The sequence below is a fragment of the Perca fluviatilis genome, chromosome 8, assembly GCF_010015445.1.
Source record: "Perca fluviatilis chromosome 8, GENO_Pfluv_1.0, whole genome shotgun sequence".
NCBI lineage: Eukaryota > Metazoa > Chordata > Actinopteri > Perciformes > Percidae > Perca > Perca fluviatilis.
Window position 1 is genome coordinate 36159024 of NC_053119.1, and position 21634 is coordinate 36180657.

Below are 21634 nucleotides of genomic sequence, written 5' to 3' on the forward strand. Positions count from 1 at the left end.
ATAAAAATCAAATATTGCGTAGCAGAACTAGCTACAGTATGTTTTATCTTCTTCCTTATCCTGTAATCATCTCGCGACACCTAGCTAGCTAAGTTTGTCTACTTGGAGGGGTCCTGACCCCCAGGTTGGGGCTCCTGTACAATGGACCTTTTTCACAGCAGACATTTTTGACTTGTCATTGTAGGAAAAGCACAGCGGAAATTGATAACAAGTAGACAGTGGAATGCAGCAATCATTAATGGTTTTGAATACACGTGCGCTTTTCCTATTATGACATGAAAAATGTCTGTTAGCTGTAAGTCTCACCTCCAAAACAACAACACCCCCTTATCAAATTTAGGAATTACTCAACTGTTTACTCTCTATCCACATATTTAACTAAATGTGTAGTACTTATGCAAGGTGGGGAGGTCGTCGGTGTCGTGCTCTGGGTCTCTGGTGTTGGGAATCACTCCTATGATTGTGCTTTTCAGAGAAGTGCCCTTCAACAGCCGTTGGCTGACCAGGTGCATGTTCCGCGGAGAGTCCACGCTGAACCTGACGGTGGAGCCCGGGAGGAGCACCCCTTCATGGGTCAGCAGCAGCGGGAGACGGCTCGGTATCTGTATTCCGCCCCCGGAGGCCATTGTCCGATATTTCGAGAAGCCAGGTTACTGTGTACAACACAACTCTTGTCAACAAATACGCACTCCCCTATACTGTCAAACAGCCCAGGAAAGTGTAAACAGAAGACTTCCGAGTAGTATTTTCAAAATAAAACTCATCAAATTCATTGACGAGCTGAACACATCATTTCCTAAGTGTAAAAAAAAAAATAATAATAATAATAAAAGAAAAATCATGTTTTTTAAAGATAATGTTTCTGAAATTAAAACGCGGTGTGTTTTGTTTTCACATTCACCTTTTGCCCTGAACTGACACATTTAAGAGTTGTTCAGCTCGCTCCTACTAATGCTCTTACTTCCTTGACTTCCTGTTTTGGATTGGCTACGGTAAGTACATAGGGACAAACTGTACGTTATTGCATTACATTTACACTGCAAAATAAGTTGCAATGAGGTTTTCAGCCTTTGTGTTGCTCTTTGTTTTCTTTTTAATGTTGGTTCCCAGGGATGGAAAGTAACCCTGTACACTTACTCAAGCGCTGTACTTAATAAAAATCTTGAAGTAGGCTACTTGTACTTGAGAATTGCGCACCATCTAGACCAGGTACGACATTAAAATGCTTCTTACATGGTAATACATCAGCAATAATAATAAAATAATATAATCGGACAGGGGCCAATTTGCATAATGTTTTATTTTACCTTTGATAATACAAGTACATATGGCAGATTCACTGTTTTTACTTAAGTAGTCTAATGGGCCAACAATATGGTATTTCTGCATAAAGTTGAGGGATCTAAATACCTCTTCCACCAAAGTCACTTTAGTAGTTGGAACCTCTTATTACTGCAGACTTGATTGGCAGGTCTTTAAATACTGTAACACAAGGCAACTAAATATTTGTACCTTTTTCTGACAATGTTGAGATTAAGGTTATATCATGCAAGCCTAATTGCGTATGTGGGTGACCTCTCTGTGCTTCCATATAATGACCAACAAGTCTAGTAACCACAATCTACAACTCATTTGGAAGAAGTGAACACAAGCACATGTTTTTCTTTTGGTTTCAGGTACAAAATACTGTCTATTGTACCTTCTAGGGTTATTTAAGCATTTAAGAAAATATTTTTGTTCAGTTGTATTATCTTACTTTTAACTTGTGTATTACATATTTTTTTCCAACCTATATACTAACCAGGTTTAAAAAAAATCAATCCACTATTATTTTAGAGAAATAAAATTATCAACAAAGGATTGAAAGACTTGCAGTTTATTATGCAAAACAATTGGACATAATGGCATAATAATGACAGCATATTTAAAGACTCACTTTAACAATGACTGGACACTAGACACAGGGTTAGTTGATAAAAATAGCTATTTGATTTTTATTTATTTCATGAACGTATTTTCACATAGCATTATATATTTCAAAAAAATAAATAAATGCAATATCTTGTGTATAAAAAATCTGTTTCTAAAGACCACAGACAACAACCATCCATGTGTTTGCAGTAATCATTGCTCTGTTGTTGCCAGTCAGCTTTGGGAAATATCACTTTATGTACACAATGAGGGATCTTTGAATACACTTAACATGTTCTAATGGTTACAAAAAGACAACCACAAAGTTATATATGATTAGGTATAACAAAAAATATGCTTGCTGCATTTAGATCAATACACCAATTATCATACATAATTAAAGCTGTGCTTATTAAAGTTCTTTCAGACTCAGGCTCAACAACATCATCATTAAACATCATCATGTGCCCCTGAAGACTGACACACATAGGCTTCCAACACTTGAACATGTGAAGTAAGGAGTGAACACATGAACTAAAACTCAGTAAGCTTTTACAAACAGATACTTTGTGCGGTCCTGGGAGTAACTAAACTGTCTTCTTATTCAAATTGTGTAGTGTGTCATTCTTGTAATGCAAATTACATTTCTAGTTACTTTGTATATTTTATTTGTTTGCTTTTTTAGGGCCCGAGCGCCAAAGGCCCTATTGAAACTGAAGGAATTATTTTTCCGCGCAATGAATCGCCTTTTTGGGGACCTTCCTGTACTCAAAAACTCACCAAACTGTGCACACGCATAAGGCCTGGTGAAAAAGTTTATATAAAAACTTTTCAAAAACTCACAATCTGGTAAAAAATCTGGTACACAAATGTATCATGTCAAGACGTACAAAAAAGCTCATTGGAGTAATACCCTAAACCCAAACCCAGGAAATCCGCCAATTTTAATTAAAAGTTCGAAATTAGTGTGTTTTTGGCCATTTCCACGTGCTGTACTTTAACGAACTCCTCCTCATCCGATCGACTTCAAATTTGGTCTGTGCAATCCTAAGACGTTAAAGATTAAAAGATGTTAAAAGAAAAACTTTTCTTCAATGTGTGGTCTACATGTGATATTGAGCCGGCCCCTATACTCTAGCCACGGCCCACACAGCTAATGAACTGTATGACGTAGAGTCTTGTGTGAGGTATCACTGAACTCAGCAGAGAGTTCCCTTTTCATTGGTGACGATTTGCGATGTCTGAGTGCCGCGCAAATGCACAGTCGCAAGGAGCGGCGTCCACCAGTAACCCCGACGTACAAGGAGGTGCAAGGTCCCGTCCAACGCTGCTTGCAGCTTTATTTTAAAATTGAATTTAAACCTTTCATTTTTGAAAAAAAAATTTCTAGTTGCACAGGATTTTGAGTGGGTTTTTAAAAAACAACTCTGGTAACATATGTGCGCTTCATAACCATAGTGACTATTAAACTAAAGTGTGATTTCCAATATATATACTGTACAGATATATTGTATGTCTTAATTACTCAAAACAGAACAGCAACAATATAGCCTTGAGTTGAATTGCACGAGTGGAATGAAATAAACAAAAGCTGACACAACCTGAGAGGCAATCTCAGACAGAAAACAATGACGGGAGGTACTGATTTGTTTGAAGTGAAATCTTAGTCAGAATTTGTTGTCTTAAAACTAAAATTTGAAAGTGTAAAAGATTAGAAATATTAAGCATACCTATTCCATTCTATTATAGTGTAGTATGGAAAGGTATGGAGTTGAGTTTCAGGTACCATGTTCAGAGCTGAAATTCTGAACGGAGCAACTAAAAACTCCCCAAACCAGCCTGGGATGCCAATGTTGTTTGCTATGATGAAATATAACCTACCAAGCTGCAAATTTTCAGAAAACAGTGTTCCATGTAATTATTTTATCTAATTTATTACATTCTAGTTAAATCTGTCAATTTGGGGCCTGATTATAAAGTATAAACACATGTTACCTGTGTCATAGAATTATTCAATAGTTGCCCGGGGGGAAAAACAACAACTCCATAACTACATAACTACAGTAAGTATAAAAATACTTGACTTGGAAGGAGAGAGATGATTGTATGTCATTGTTTGTCTGGGTTCAACTCTCACTCTTTGTACATGAAAAATACATATGCATATATACAAATGGGGCAAAAATGAATAAACTTGTTTTGACAGATTTTGAATAGGCAATGCGTGCCTTTATAGCACATATCTTAAAAATAAGGTGAGAAATGCATAGTAGGAAAGAGAAAACAGAAGTTATCAGTTTACGTGTAGGTGTGAAGTTCAGCTCATGTAGATTGCTCTCGCTGAAGCTCATTGATGTTTGAAATAGGCGCTCATAGAAGAGACGTTTTGCTATGGTACAAAGTCATTTGAAGTTTCTCAATATAGTAACAATCCAATGTGTAGTCTCTCTTACTGCTGCTTTTTGGTCTCTGAGGTGAACCAGGCAGGTCCACTGGAACACATCACAGGCTTTTTGGGAAACACATTTGGCAAAGCCACAGTGACATTGATTTGATGATCGATTTAGTCCGTATATGTGAAAATGAACATATCTCTTAAAAACTTAAAAACTTGAAACCCAAGTACCAAAGCATCAATCTGAGCTGCCGTCAAAGGACACATCCTTTAGGCTTCCTGAATGACAGAGAATTGGAAAAATATGAGTTGGAGCTTGTATCTCAAATGAGCTTTTATTTCATTTTAGTGGAAAGTCCACATGCTTGTGAAATCGCCATGCACACTGCTGCTGTATCTACAATATCAGTCTGCTTTGGCTGATGGAGCCATTGTTTGTGTCTTCATCATATCATCATGACAATCTTAGGTCTGTTTGGTAGATTTGGGAAACACTTGTTGATGTTCACATACAGGACTGAACTTTCTGGTTACCGTGTGGATTGTTCTTTTATCCCTCTCGCTCAAGGGAGATAACGATACCAATCCCTTATCAGTATCAAGAGGGACAACTACACCCGCATTCCTCTTCTCAGCTGTCGGGATGGGAGTGTTTTTTCCTGCCTTTCCTCCAATGGGAAACAGCACAGTCTGAAAAAAAAAGACGAGAAGAGAAACCTGATGAACTCCTAAAATAAATATTATTGAGTGTATCTCGCTACATGTTTTACTGGCACACTATGAATCTGAAGTGCACCACTTCTCTATCTCTCTCCATATGGATTTGCGTACAGTATGAGCCTTGGGACAACTCGGAGCTACTCAACTTAAGCACAACAATACTTTCCATGGAATAATAAATCATTCAAAAAGGGGTAATTGAAAACAGGGTTAGGGATTAGGTAAATAACTCTCAGGCTTCACCTTTTTGAGGAGTCACATACAAACAGCTGTACTTGTTAAAGTTCCCATTACATGCTAATTCTCAGGTCCATTCTTGGGTTTCTACTAGAACACGTTTACATGCTTTAATATTTTCTGTCCGTCTGAAATATACCTGTATATGCACTTTCTACCCATACACTGTATAGTTGTGACATCACAACCGCACAGAAGTCCCGGTGGCTCGTTTAAAGACACCGTTTCTGAATACGGCCTGGTTGCATTTCTCTGTGGATTGAGCGTTTTGATACTATCACAGTATTTATATAGCACCTCGGTCTGCTTTATAATAAAAAAAGACATGGAAATCTCACTTTTTACAGTATGACTAAACCACAGAGACTTGGATCGCTGTAGCAGCATGTTAAACTAATAGTATCGGGTTAATTTACAGACCATAGCCTACACAGGCTTTCTTAAACAATGAAGCATTTTTTTTATATATAATTATTATTATTATTTCCATCAAGAAGTAATGAGGCATCCATTTTATACATAAATAATGTTTTATCTGCAAGCAAAGTTTATTTCTGGCCACTCCAAATTCATCCAATACATGGATGAAGTCTAATAAAGGTTATTTTGACACTGTGGTATACATAAGATATATATTTTTCTGAATGATGCAGCAAAGTGCTGAAATGAATAGTAGTATAATGGTTTGACGTTTTGGGAAATACACTATTTTGCTTCCTTGCCAAGAGTTAGATGAGACGATTGATACCACTCCCATGTCTATGCTGAATATGGTGCTACCGCCAGCAGCCGGCTAGCTTAGCTAAGCCTAAAGACTGGAAACAGGGAGAAACAGCTAGCCTGGCTTGTTTTTACAAAACAGATTTCAGTCTGAGTTGTTTAACAGCTAATGTAGATTGTTAGACCCTGTTTCCACCTGGTATTAAAATCCAATCTGAGTGAAGTACAGGTGAAAACACTCTCAGGACGCATTGAGGACGCATTGAGATCCGATCATTAAAACCACATTTAGAAGTGGTTTGAGCCACATTTGTCCACATTCTTACAGCAGTGAGGCCGGGGATGGGTCGCGGGCCACATTAAAGAACGCCTACTCAACTGTGAGCGGGACTATGTACTATCATTCAAGTATTTCTCACGTCACATAAACCACTGGGAATTAATTGTGTGTTTTGGATGTTAACATACTGTCAGTAATGTGTCAGTGTTTTCAAGGTTCAAGGAAACTTTATTATTCCCGAGGGGCAATTTGATTTACAGCCTGCAGACACATACAACACACAAGGAGAGAAGACGGCTGGCGAAATTCACAAGTTCACGAAAGGTTGTTATCTATCTCGTGAACACCTTTACACAATCACACATTCGCAATCATCGACCCGACTCTTAGCAAACAAGCGATTGCGCCCGCTTTAGGAAGTTAACTAGTCGCAAGTTTGCGGTAAAATGCAGTTGGGTTGTCGAGGTCAAAACTACGGTGGCCCTGAGAGGCCACAGCACGCAACAATAAGACAACACGTGCAAATAAACCACAGCACGCACTAATAAGACAACACGTGCAAATAAGACAACACGCACTAATAAGACAACACGTGCAAATAAGACAACACGCACTAATAAGACAACACGCACTAATAAGACAACACGTGCAAATAAGACAACACGTGCAAATAAGACAACACGCACTAATAAGACAACACGTTACACAAATAAGACAACACGCACTAATAAGACAACACGTGCAAATAAGACAACACGCACTAATAAGACAACACGCACTAATAAGACAATACGCACTAATAAGACAACACGTGCAAATAAGACAACATGCACTAATAAGACAACACGTGCAAATAAGACAACACGCACTAATAAGACAACACGTGCAAATAAGACAACACGCACTAATAAGACAACACGCACTAATAAGACAACACGCACTAATAAGACAACACGCTAATAAGACAACACGTGCAAATAAGACAACACGCACTAATAAGACAACACGCACTAATAAGACAACAGCGCGCTAATAAGACAACACGTGCAAATAAGACAACATGCACTAATAAGACAACACGTGCAAATAAGCACTAATACGACCAATAACACTAATAATAAGACACACGTGCAAAATAAGACAACACGCACTAATAAGACAACACGCGTGCAAATAAGACAACGACCTAATAAGACAACACGCACTAATAAGACAACACGCACTAATAAGACAACGGGTGCAAATAAGACAACATGCACTAATAAGACAACGATGCAAAATAAGACAACGTGCAAATAAGACAACACGCACTAATAAGACAACACGTGCAAATAAGACAAAACGCATAATAAGACAACACGTCAAATAAGACAACACGCGTCAAATAAGACAACAGCGTGCAAATAAGACAACACGCGTGCAAATAAGACAACACGCACTAATAAGACAACACGCACTAATAAGACAACACGTGCAAATAAGACAACACGCACTAATAAGACACGCACTAATAAGACAACCGCGTCAAATAAGCCAACGCACTAATAAGACACACATTGCAAATGAACACACGCACTAATAAGACAACACGTGCAAATAAGACAACACGCACTAATAAGACAACACGTGCAAATAAGACAACATGTGCAAATAAGACAACACCTGTAAATAAACCACAGCACACACTAATAAGACAACACATGCAAATAGCCCACACCACAACGGAAGTGTTTCCAGGGGACACTTTTAAGTGATGCACATGTGCCTCAACCATTGGCTTTGCGGTACGTAGACAGACCAACAACAGGACAATTTTAACAATTTTCGCCATTTTATTCATCACTAAATTCACTTCTGAATACATTTTAGGCGAGAAATGAACTCTTTAGATTTCGAATATAGGCAGTCTTGCAAAAATCGTTGCCGAATTGACAATTTGTTTCAAAGTTTTCGGAATTGAGTAGCTCCATAAAGTGACGCGACAGCCAGCTACGCGCCTGCGGGGGCTTCGTCGTCAGACAGTCCTGCTCAGAGACCCCGGCTCTAAGATGGAGGTCTCTCAGACCGCTCTCGTAAATAAGAGGCTTTTATTTCCCCGTTGATGGATTATTTGTTTAAGTATCACAACACATGTCCATTTTAAGAGTAACCTGTGGTTAGCTGCATTTTCGGAGTTAAACTCCACAAGCGCTTGCAGGCTTAACAACCTCGCTGGCCGGCCGTCTCAGCCCCGGCAGGCGCTAGCTGGCTGTCGCGTCACTTTATGGAGCTACTCAATTCCGAAAACTTTGAAACAAATTGTCAATTCGGCAACGATTTTCGCAAGACTGCCTATATTCGAAATCTAAAGAGTTCATTTCTCGCCTAAAACGTATTCAGAAGTGAATTTAGTGATGAATAAAATGGCGAAAATTGTTAAAATTGTCCTGTTGGTCTGTCTATGTACCCGAAGCCAATGGTTGAGGCACATGTGCATCACTTAAAAGTGTCCCCTGGAAACACATCCGTTGTGGTGTGGGCGCTATTTGCATGTGTTGTCTTATATTGCGTGCTGTTTATTTGCAGGTGTTGTCTTATTTACGCGGTATTGTCTTATTTAATGCGCGATGTTGTCTTGCGCTTATGCGTGTTGTTACTATTTCGCGTGTTGTCAATGTGTGTTATCAGTTGTTTGCTTATATAGCGTGTTGTCTTATTAGTGCGTGTTGTTCTTATTTTGCGTGTTGTCTTATTTTGCGTATTGTCTTATTAGTGCGTGTTGTTTATTGAATTTTGTTGTCTATTAGTGCGTGTTATTAATTTGTGCGTGTTGTCTTATTAGTGTTGTTTGCGTGTTGTCTTATTGATAACGTGTTGTCTTATTTACGCGTGTTTATTTGCGATGTTGTCTTATTTTACGTGTTGTGTTTCCTCTTATTAGTGCGTGTTGTCTTAATTAGACGTGTGTTATTGCTGGCGTGTTGTTTATTTGCGTGTTGTTAATGCGTTTTTGTTTGTTGTTTCTTATTAGTGCGTGTTGTCTTATTACGCGTGTTTTTTAGTGCGTGTTGTCTTATACGTGTTGTTTATTTGGTGTTGTCTTATTTGCGTGTTATTGTTATTTTTAGTGCGTGTTGTCTTATTGCGTATTTGTTTGTTAGCGCGTGTTGTCTTATTTGTGCGTGTTATCTTGGCGTTATTGTTTTATTAGTGCGTGGTTTGCTTACGCGTTGTATTATTTGCGTTTGTCTTTTTAACGGCGTGTTTTTTTAGTTGTTGTTATTTTGCGTGTTGTCTTTACGTGCGTGTTGTCTTATTTTCGTTGCGTTGTCTTATTAGTGCGTGTTGTCTTATTGCACGTGTTGTCTTATTAGTGCGTGTTGTATTTTTTGTCTATAGTGCGTGTTGTCTTATTTCGCGTGTTATTTTTGTGGTGCGTTGTTGTCTTATTTGCACGTGTTGTCTTATTTGCACATGTTGTCTTATTAGTGCGTGTTGTCTTATTTGCACGTGTTGTCTTATTTGCACATGTTGTCTTATTAGTGCGTGTTGTCTTATTTGCACGTGTTGTCTTATTTGCACGTGTTGTCTTATTGTTGAGTGCTGTGGGCTCTCAGGGCCACCGTACAAAACACTATATGTAGCAGCTGTGAATCAAATAAACGTATTATAAATAATGTTATGTCATTTTTTACTAGTTTGCTACTTCAGTCCAGATGAGTATTGAAAAGTATTTTCCGCGACTGAAAAAGGCACGCGTTGAGGATGAGGACCAGCCTGAACCGGAGATATCCGTCTGAAACAGAGCTCAACATTTAATTAATTTGTTTTACCTTATTTTCAGGCTTCAACCAGTGAAAGACAGGGGAGAGAAAGAGATAGATTTGTTAGGCATTGAAGAAGGAGATGAGGACAGCATCCAACTGCGTGCGTGCGTCTCTCTCTCTCTCTCTCTCAATTCAATTCCAATTTGCTTTATTGGCATGAACAAAGAAAACATGTTGTTGCCAAAGCAGTTTACAGAAAATACATATAGTACATATTAAATACATATAGTACATATCACATATTAAATGCATATAGTACATATCACATATTAAATACATATCACATATTAAATACATACAGTAGGTGTCACATATATTCTATACGGTGTCATAAACATACAACATACTACATTACAAAACAATTACATAACACAATGTAATACTTAACAGTTTTGTACAATATAATGACTGTACAATCCTAAACCAATGTGTAATGTTGGGATCTTATAGTGGTGAGTCCCTCAGGTTGTGGCAGGCAGATACATATTTAGCTGCCAGTGGAGCTGCTGTCCCTTCTCCTAGGAGGACTACCAGCTTCTCTTCTGATGTTAACATTGGGAAATTTGCTATTTTGTGGGCTATTTTTCGAAAGTGTACGTCTCTTAGTGAAGAGAATTTTTCACAGTGGAGGAGGAAGTGCATCTCTGTCTCTATCTCCCCTGTTGAGCAGTGAGCACATATACGCTCCTCTCTGGGCAGCCATGTCTGCCTGAGTCTTCCTGTCTCTACGGCCAGGTGGTGGTCACTGAGCCTGTACTTAGTCAGGGTCCGTCTCTGCTTTAGATCTCTGACAGTGTGCAGATACTCAGCCAATTTATTCTCTGTTAAGGGTCAAATAACAATTTAGTCTACTTTGTGTTTTTGTTTGATTTTTCCAATGTTCTAAATATTGATCTTTTAAATGGTTCATAATCTGTTTTGTTCTGTTGAGTTGTTTTGAACCAGTGCTGATGGGAGCCTCATTGGTTAGCTTCACCATCAGCTGACTGATGGCACTGTTTTCAGGATTCAGCTCTTGGGTTTTTAGTGCTTTAAAATGAAGTGTGTCTTTTTGGCTCAAATTAAGATGTGTCCAAAATGTAATAGCTCGTTTCTATATATTTAGCAGTAATGGGAAACGTCCCAGTTCTGCTCGACAGACGTTATTTGGGGTTTTCCTTTGAACGTTTAGAATTCTTCTACAGAATTCTGTGTGTAGGGTCTCTATCGGGTGCTTGTCCCAGGAGTCATGCTCCAATCTACTGAGTGGGCCCCAAACTTCACTTCCATAAAGTGCTATCGGTACAATTACACTATCAAATATTTTAGTCCAGATTCTAATTGGGATGTTAATGCTGAACAGCTTGGTTTTTAATGCATACATTGCCCTGTGTGCTTTTTCTTTAAGTGAATGTATGGCTTTATTGAAATTCCCTGATGCAGATATGGTCAGACCAAGGTAGGTATACTTTTGTGTGTGTTTAATTTGGGTGTTATTCAAAGTAAAATGGTATTTGGTTTCAAGACATCTGGCTTTTTTTTGAAAGATCATAATTTGAGTTTTCTTGAAATTGACCTCCAATGCCCAGTTATGGCAGTATTGTTCCAGGATGGACAGGTTATGTTGGAGACCATCTCTGGTTGGAGATAACAAAATAAGGTAATCTGCATAAAGCAGGTATTTAATCTCTGTGTCTAAGAGTGTGAGGCCTGGAGCTGCTGATCAGTCCAACTGGTCTGCAAGTTCATTTATGTACAGGTTGAATAATGCAGAACTTATACAGCATCCTTGCTTCACACCGCCTCCTTGGGTAAAATATTCTGTTCTTTGATTATTAATTTTCATAGCACATTGATTGTGCTTGTACATACATTTGATAAGGTCATATACCTTGCCACCTATTCCACTTTGAAGGATTTTGAAGAAAAGTCCTTCATGCCAAATGGAGTCAAAGGCTTTTTTAAAGTCGATGAAACAAGCAAATATTTTCCCTCCCTTTTTTTGGTGGACATGTTTGTCAATTAAAGTATGTAAGGTGTATATATGATCGGAGGTTCTGTAATTTGGAAGAAAGCCAATTTGGCATTTACTAAGTATGCTTTTTTCTTGAATGAAGGTTAGTATCCTTGAATTTAGGATACTACAGAATATTTTCCCAAGGTTGCTGTTGACACAGATCCCTCTGTAGTTATTAGGGTCTGATTTATTTCCATTTTTGTGGATTGGGGTGATCAGCCCCTGGTTCCAGACATCAGGAAAGCAGCCAGATGTCAGCACCATGTTGAACAGTTTAACAATTGCAATTTGTAACTCTGGGGTACTGTTTTTCAGCATTTCATTTTTTATGCAATCTGTGCCACAAGCTTTTCTTGATTTAAGAGATTTCAGTTTGTCTGTTAACTCTTTTTGTGTAATTTGATAATCTAATGGATTTTGGTTAGTTTTGATGGCAGATTCAAGATTGTCTAATTTTGATTTAATATCAATTTGGTTTATGTTCAGGTCTTCAGGTGGGATACTTTTGTACAGGTCACTGAAGTATTTTTCCCAGATGTCTCCATCTTGTATTGCCAATTGTTGTGGCTTTGTGGTTTCTAAACTGTTCAACATGTCCCAGAACTGACCCTGATCTACTGCGTTTTCAATCTCCTGAAGTGTTTGATTGGTATAATGAAATTTCTTTAGTCGTATAGTCTGTTTATATTGTTTCAGAGTTTCAAAGTATTCATGTTGTAGTGTTGGGTCATGTTGGTTTCTGTGTTTTAGGTTTGATAGCTGTCTTAAATGTTTCCTCATTTCTTTACATTCACTGTCAAACCATTTTTTGTCAGAGGTTTTTTGTTCACTGTTAAGGTGTTTTCCTTTTGTTTTCCCAAGTTTGGCATTTAATTCAGCGTTTTGGAAGATATGGGTAATGTCTTTTGTTGCTTTGTTAACACCTTCAGATGTATTTTGATAGTGGACTATGTTGAATGTGTTTATTGCATGTTTTATTTCATTTGAGTTCAAAGTGTGTATAAATTTTTCATCACTGTTTGAAGCCCATTTGTATGCCTGATTTAGATTGTACAGTTTACGTGGCTGTTTCTTAGTAGTATCTCTGTTCTTTTTCAAGTACATATTTATTTGGCTGTGATCTGAGAGGGGGGTTTGTGCTCGTACAGTGAAAGCACTGAATGAGGAGGGGTCCATGTCTGAGATGGCATAGTCAACTACACTTTTACCAAGAGCTGAACAGTAGGTAAAGCGTCCCAGACTGTCTCCTCTGAACCTCCCATTTAATATATAGAGGCCTGAGGCTCTACAGAGATGCACTAACTCTTTCCCATTTCTATTTATTGTTTTGTCAGGGTTGTTCCTCATGACTGATGTTATGGGGGTCAAAAGTGACTGTCTAAAAACGTGCTTATCTCCTGTGTGGTCTATACAGTCAGATTCTGAGCCTGTTCGTGCATTGAAGTCCCCACACAAAAGTATTTTGCCTTGGGCTTGAAACTGACAAATCTCAGTCTGTAGAGAACTGTAGAAGTTTTCGTCATGGTATGGGGACTCTGACGGAGGGGTGTATATTGCACACAGATATAAATCTACGTCACAAATGCCCACGTCTTTATTAATTTTCAACTAAATGTGGTTTTTGTTTTGTTTGACCGTGCTGATGTGATTGGTGAGATCAGCTTTAAGCCAGATTAATATTCCTCCAGAGTCTCTGCCATGGTGTACTGTGCTCAGTTTAAGTGAAGGAACTGTAATTTCACTGTAGCCTGAGGGACATTGGGTGATTGTATCAGATCAACACCAGGTTTCTAACAGAATTAAAATATCAACATCATTTACGTTATTAAAGAAATCAGGTTCTGTGGTCTAAAGACCAAATGTACTAGAGTACAGACCCTGAATATTCCAAAAGCTTATTTTTAAAGATTTCATATTTGAGAAAAAAATACAGAAATTCAACTAAAAAATGAATAAAACGAAACCAAAATAAATAAAAATAAATAAATAAAAAAAATAAAATAAGGCTAACCTGCTGTAACCAATTACACTGCGTATATGTGTGTGTGTGTGTGTGTGTGTGTGTGTGTGTGTGTGTGTGTGTGTGTGTGTGTGTGTGTGTGTGTTATCTATGGTATCCCTGTACCTCATGTTTGCAGTAATCTGTTACACAGGGTGTGGAGCATCTCTTTGATCACTCCGAGTTCAGACATCGGTGTACTTGATTGGAGAGGGGGAGTATTGTTCATCATAGATGGGTAGGTCATCTGTTGGTGATGATGGGGGGTGTTCTGTGTCTTGGTGGGGCAGGAGGGTGGGATGTAGAGTTCCTCCGTCCTGTTGGTATCTGGGTGGTCTGTAGTTCCTGGGAGCAGCAGTTGGGTGGGTGGGATGGTTGGGTTTGCGATCAAGGGTAAAATCTTTCAATGTTTTGGCAAAAGTTCTTATCCCACCCTTGTTCAGGTGTATCCCATCATAGAGATCCCATGTTCCAATGTTTGCGTGGTGAGCTATGTGGATGTTTGGAAGGGCTGCACAACTCCTTGAAATTTCCATGTTGACCTCGTGGATGACATGTGGAGGGGTGTCTGTTCTGGGGAGAAGGGTAGAGATAATCACCCTGCTATTGGTGCCTGTGTGCACCACGATGTACTGGGGCCTCCCCAGTGTGTCCTGTCTGAGCAGCTCCATGGCATGGCCTGTGTTTTTGCAGCGTTTGGCTGTGGTGTTGAGGCCAGGAAAAAGGCGTTTGGGGTCCAGGTATTTACCATTTGAGTCCATGAGTAGGACCACCTCTGCTTCTGGCTTGGATGCTATGCCAGGGCTGAGCTCTGTGTAATATAGGGGTTGGGTAGTAGGGAGGGGGTCTTTGTCTGAGGCGGAGTCTCTGGGTGTCAGGGTTGGAGACCTGGGTAAAGGCTGTGGAAGGTGGGAACTGCTGGTGTCGGAGGGAGTTGTTGCTTTGGTAGCAAGGGAGAGGGTAAGTGTTGGGACAGCAGCATGTTTGTAGCTGGGAAGAGATTCATGGCAGCTCTTCTTCAGGAGTTGCTCCTGGAGTTCTTTGCTGAAGCTCAGGTCTCTGTTGGTTGCATCCTCCTTTATTTTCAGGGTCTGGGCTCTGAGTGTGGTGTTCTCCTCTTCCAGCTCCAGTATGGTCTATGTCAGTTGTCTGAGTCTCCTCTGGGTCTCCTTCAGTTCTGTGGTGGTGACTTCACTCTCCCTACTCAGCTCTGTGATGGCCTCGTGGCTGTCCTCCTTTAGCTGGTGGAGCTCATGTCTCAGCTGTTGGGTGGTTTCAGATTCAGCGAGTCTGGCCATAGTGAGCTCCTTGAACTCTGTGAAGTCCAGCTCCAGGAGGGATAGGCCATCTCTCAGTTGTTGAAAGAGCTTGGAGGGTGTTGGAGGGACAGGGCCAGATGGACTGGTTTTGAGCTTCAGGTCTGGTTCTGTGACCTCTGGGATCATGGTGCCACCCTCCTCTTCCTGACCTGATCCAGTGTCTCTTCCCATAGTGATGCAGGTACTAGGTCAGTCTCTTTCAGCTTCTGCTTTCAGCTTGGGGAAGAGTTCCTCAAAGGAGTTGAGGCTTGCCTCATTTCCCTGTACTAGCACTGTACCTTTTTTAGTGTAATAAGTAACAGTGAGTAAAGGGTTGTCGGTGTTAAGGGTTTCGTCCTGACACACAGTTAAGCGGCCTCCGCGACCAATGCCTTCTTTGGCAATGTGAGTAACTGTTACAGATGGCCTGCTTCCATTTATTAATGTCATTTGTATGAAAGAGGACATTATTTTTTATCTTTTTGCTGTTGCAAAAAATATAATCGGCAAAAAGTTATTCTGTGTTGGACAGGAGTGTTGCCTCTTTGTGTTTCTTCTTATCACTCATTTTGAATTTGATGTCTGCAACACGTTCCAAAAAAGCTGGGACAGGGGCAACAAAAGTTGAGGAATGCTCAAAAAACACCTGTTTGGAACATTCCACAGGTAATTGGTCATGATCGGTGTTGGGGACCAAGAAGCTGGTTAAACAGTGATTTGGCTCAGATTGAGTTGACTGCAAAGACACAGGGGAGGCAGGACAAAGGATCTTGGCCTACATGTGAATTCCAAAGCCAGTTTCACGAAACTCCTAAAAAGCCGCCACTTCGCAAGATGGAGAAAGTGCATTCAACACGTGTGGGACAAGGCAGACTGGTGGTGAGACAAAGAACTGCTTCACACCTGTGACCAGGTTGCAGTTTTCCCATTGGCCGTCGGGTCTTTGAATGCACCACCCCGCCACCAGGAGGCGGGGGAACGATAACAGCTTTTGGCGTTTGTGCTTTCTTCGCTTTCACGGTAACCCCCGGTTGCTGAAAGGAGGCACTAGTCCGGGCTAGCTAACCAGCATCACCTCGCTGGTACAAAGTTTATATCGGCCTGATATACAAAGGGGATCCGAGGGAATACTGGCCGAAGTATTCCTTCATCTGCAGCGGGCTTAATCAGCCTGGATTCAAGAAAAGGACTACGTTCTGTTTCTGGTTTGGTCGACCTGGATCACGTCCGTCCCCTGCGCCCGGATGAAACGGATCGTTAAGCTCTGGCGAGAGACTTAACTGACAAACAACGCTACAGTAAGAAGGCTTACACAGTTCTGGGCAGATATTAGAACTAGTGCGTTTTGGGTTGTTACTAATGAGCAAAGGGTTCGCTACCGCTGTTGCCATTAATGTGATCTGATTGTAATCATGTATGGGCCATATCTGGTTATTAATCTGTTCTGTGAATGTATAAATTGATCATTATACTCGTTGATTTATGTTGTGTTAAAGTAGCTGGGTTAAAACCGTAATTGCTATCTGCTACTCCTCCTTTTCAGGAGTTTTTATTACTGTCCGCGAGATAATCGCGATTAATCAGCTGTTAAGCCCTTTAAGTTTTTTGGTGAGAGCTGGCCGTTATCTATAACTGAGATCAGAGGGTGTCTTTTTTCTCCTTCCTTTATTCTGTTCCTTTTACTAACACACACACACACACACACACACACACACACACACACACACACACACACACACACACGGACACAAGCTAGCATTAGCTCCCGAGCTAATGCTGCTAGCCTCACACGTGGAGTCGGCATCACCTTGTACAGAGCTAACACATGACCTAGCATACTAGGCTAAGCGTGCGCGTTGCCTAGCAACCCCCTCGGCTTCTTCAGCCCCTCCCGTGCACGCAGCACCACTACCGCCCTCTTGAGGCTAAATAGTTTTGTGCAGCTCACAGGAGTAGCCATCTTTGGAGTTGTTTTGGTGTTTAGAACTACATTTTGACACCGCCCCTCCTCTTCCACACACACACACACACACACACACACACACACACACACACACACACACACACACACACACACACACACACACACACACACACACACACGTCCATGACACATGCTGCTTTGTTTTTGCTTTGCTTTTGGTTGTGATATTGTAAAAGGGTATATGAGTTTATTATTGAAGGATTATTGTTTAGCTACTGATAATTGTGAAGTTAATAAATCTTATTATGCTTAATTAGCAGTTGCTTGTGATTATTTGTGTACTTGTTGTAACAATTGCTGGTCGATCAGGTCGGTTCTTGGATTCACCCTTTCCTTTATTTCCTTTTTAAGGGATTACCACAGAAATGAGACTGTTCCACAGTTTGATTATTGGTCCCTGACTAGCAGGGTGGTGCCCCGTTTTGATTGTTTGTCGATTTGATGAAGTTATTAATAACCATATTCATAACTTTATTAATATTGATAAAACATCTTTGATAATTTGCCAATGATCAAATCTGTACCCTACGAGAATCCTACATTATGACGCCCCGTGTGAGCCTGTTAGAACCAGCGTTGTTACAATAATTATACATAATAATCCATAATTTTTGAATATTAATTTTTTTTTGAGAACATTTTTTTTTTATTTTTGAAAATTATAATTTTCCCGCAACATTTAACGCCCCGTGCGTGCGTTGAATACCAGCTTTAGTGCAACATTTATTCATAATTGTCCATACCTTTTTTTCAATTTTAAATATAAAAAAAAGCATACATTCAGTTGTGATCTGTGAATTTTTCAGTGTGTACATTGGTTAGTAGACAACAACATTTTTCACGCTCCTTGACAGTAACGGCTATTACTCAACTGAGGTGTCCGGGTCTCTACGGCCGCCTGACACGATCGGGTTGGTGGTAAAAGGGTAGTAACTAGCTTAGTTAGCAGTCAAGATTTTCACGCTCTACTCGATCTTAAAGTTATTGATACTAACACTCAGATTTTTGACAGTACAGCTATTACGCACCGGAACTGGTGGACCTCTGCGACTACCCAATAGAATTGGGTTGGTGGTAAATGGTAGTAATAAGCTTAATTAGCAGTCAACACTTAAAACTAAAGAAACTACAGGTTAAGCCTTTCACCTGCTCCTTGAATCAACTTTTTTTTTTGTCACCACAAAGGAATTGAGCCCTGGTAGCAATCTCTTTACTAGAGGTAAAAATTTGTCGCTTTGAGTACCAGAGGCCGGAGGCGAAAGCTTCCGACAAGCCGACCGACACAGTCCTGCAGAATGTGGTCGCTTGTCTCATCCTAGACTCTGAAGAGAATAACCGTGATGGTTATGAAACTACCTGCGATGAAATACTCCAGGAACTTTTAGCTTACATAGCACAGCCGTCCTGGATGCTAAAAGCTTGCATACAAGGCTTGCTTGGCCAATTGGTGCTAATCTATCAGAGCCGAACCCATCGACAACGCGCTGTCCTCCAAGCACAGCTCGCACTGCTGCAAGGCAGCTATGAAGCTGAGCAGCGCAAAACAGCCTGGCTTAGACAGAGAGTCCAAGTCAGGCGTGATGAGGTCTCCCGGTTAGAGGAGAGCCGTGAGGACCTCTCGGCACAGCTCCGGCGTGCCAAGCAAAGAACAGCGTTCTATTCTCCTCCCCCTGGGTTTCCTCACAGTCAGAGACACAGTTTCTCTCCGCCACCTCGGCGAAAAACCCACTTGTCTTCTTCCCAGAGAAGAGACCGTTCTTCATCTTCTTCTCGTCCTCCTCCTCGGAGAGACCGATCTTGTTCATCTCCGCCACCTCGGCGGAGAAAACCCTCTTCCTCACCTTCCTGGAGGAGGGACCCTTCTTCCTCATCTCCTCTCCCTCGGAGGAGAGAGCACCCCTCCCCTGCCAAAAGGGGGAGGAAGGTCTTGCAACATCAGAGGAACACAGCTAGAATCAGAGTTCCGTCCACTGACAAACGGTGCGAGCCACAAAGCTCGCCATCCCGCTTTGATCAGACTCCCTCCCCACTGCCAAAGGGGAGGAGCCGTCCTCAACTGAGTGACTATGATTCTCCTGTTCTGAACGACCCCCCGGCTCCAGAGACATGATCTGATCGAGCCTTGGCTGCATGATACTCTCCAACTACGACAGAGTGACCGGTGTGACCCAACGGAACGGGTAAGTATGCTGACACCTTCACACGTCCAAGAAACGCGCGATGCTGCCTTTGACCCTGAGCCTGACCCTCCTACCACATCCAACGGTCCAGCCGACCTGGATGAACCTACTTGCTCCCCCTCGGGCCTCCAGTCACTCGGTCTACTCAGAGACCACGGCTAGCAGCCTAGTGAACTCCAGTAGGGAGGCGTCAGAGCTGGTCATAGGTGAGAGTTATCAAGAGCCTCTATCGGGCCGTTTGCTGGAAACAGGTGCTCCACTCCTCAAGGAGACACCCCAGCTAATTTCTGATTGCAACATCCTACTTCCTGAAGAAACCAGAACTTCTCCACTCGTTAAAGAGAAAGAAAACCTCCAAACCTTGTGTGGTAAAAGTGGATCAAAACTTTCACCCACTGCAATGGATACTTTTGTGTAGCTCAAAGCCACAATCTGCCTGGACTCCACCCCCACGAAAGGGGGAGGGAGCTCCCGATGACTCGGACAACACGCGTCCACCCCCAGAACAAGGTCTGTATCCAGCAGAACTGTCAGACTCCTCAAAGGGGCCTGACACTGATTCGTCATCAGCAGAACTAGACCAGGGAGATAACTTAATGGAGCCCAGAGTGCTCCTCGAAACCACGACGCCTAGCGCCTCACAAATCCCTCCCTTGACATCCTGGGGAGACCCTGCCCACAAGGGCAACGCCCACGGTACAGATGGGAGAAAAGGGGGGTGTGAGCACCCTAGCCCTGCTGGACTGCGTCTCCAGAGTAAGTCAGACACATTCTAACACTTCTGTAGAAGTCGTTAAAACAATGCTTCCCCTCAGTACACCAGTATTAGGCGTAGCATTCAGTGGTAGCATTCCCAGCTACCTGCCTGATAAACCGCCCATCACAAAACCTGTTTTGGTCGATATCACACCCCAGAGGATGACTCTGGTGCATCCTAGTCTCATCTGTGTAAGTGACACAGAAGACTTGGGCAACGGTCACAATCACCTGAGGCCAGGCCCACTCGCTGACAGCAACCGGGGACACATTCAGGCTCAGGTCGACACCCTGAGGCCACGTGATCCTGCAGGCAGTCTGCCAGCCCCAGACAGACAAGTCACCGTCATTCATGAGAAAATGGCCATGATTCTTCCAGAGCCTGATCCTGGCTCTGACTTTTCTTTGCCGCCGGCGAGCACACAGCCGCCGCAGTCTGGCAGCCTTGACTTTTCCAACCCTCACAGGTCTTTCCTTTGCTCGCTGAACAACAGCGATGCACCGTGCCACACCTGTATGGTTAAAGGTGCACCCTTTTATGGCGCCACGCCAACAGACGTGCCCATATCACTTTGGCCAAAGAATCTTGCAGTCATGCCAGACTTGCACCATTACTTGCGCCCACCTGACCCGCCTCCAGCTTTTGCACAGCAAAACCACTGCCTTTCTTCAGAGTCCCTGCAGACTCTCTTCAAGGTGGCTGGAGCAGGCACCTTCTCTGTACTCCAGGGAAAGGGGGTCATACACTTATGGCCCCACCTCCAGGTAAACTTGATTGGCCCAGTTACCAGAACTGGGCGAGGTACCCAGTACCTCCTCATCGTCACGTGCAGCCTCACCATGTGGGTTGAATGTCTTTCAGCACCCAACTGCACAGCCGTGACAACCACGGTCCTGCTCCTGAACCGCACGTTCAGTCAGACCAACTCCACATGCGATCCTCACTCCCAGGGGAAGAGCAGCTTCTGCACCTGGAAAGGGGAGGTAGACTTCCCCCCCCCAAGAGGATAAGACTCAAACCAGTTGAGTCATAGGGATAGCTGCATGCCTCACCTCACTCTGTTGACATGCACTTCCATCCTAATACTTTTCAAACAGTAATCAAACTACCTCAAAGCTTCGGGAGTAAAATTCTTTTCAGGATACCATTTACTGTTAATTCCATTCTGTTCCTCAAGAACCCAGTGCATGCTTTAGACTGTCAGGTGTCACAGAAAACACAACCAGGTGCTAGTAGCGAGCGATTTAATGCGAAGCATCGGTAGAGAAGGAATCTCTTCGGTCAACAAACTCGAACCTTGTTGTAGACCCATAAATCTGCTACTAACCGTATTGTGCGATCTTCACAGGTA

At 41.8% G+C, this 21634-nt stretch overlaps 2 protein-coding genes across 3 annotated transcripts in view; both read right to left on the bottom strand.

Annotated features, from left to right (window-relative positions):
• The window catches only part of lonp2 (lon peptidase 2, peroxisomal), a 38349-nt gene extending 37636 nt beyond the window's left edge, over positions 1 to 713 (bottom strand). The window contains 1 exon segment of the mRNA XM_039808545.1: positions 394 to 713. Within this exon segment, the coding sequence (XP_039664479.1) occupies positions 394 to 626 (233 nt within the window). The 5' untranslated portion in view covers positions 627 to 713.
• A 1253-nt stretch (positions 714 to 1966) lies between these two features.
• Positions 1967 to 21634, bottom strand: part of il34 (interleukin 34) — a 57705-nt gene continuing 38037 nt past the window's right edge. For both annotated transcript variants that reach the window (XM_039809072.1, XM_039809073.1), the window contains exon 8: positions 1967 to 4996. In XM_039809072.1, coding sequence (XP_039665006.1) covers positions 4938 to 4996 — 59 coding nt within the window. In that variant the 3' untranslated portion in view covers positions 1967 to 4937. The remainder of the gene's footprint in view (positions 4997 to 21634) is intronic.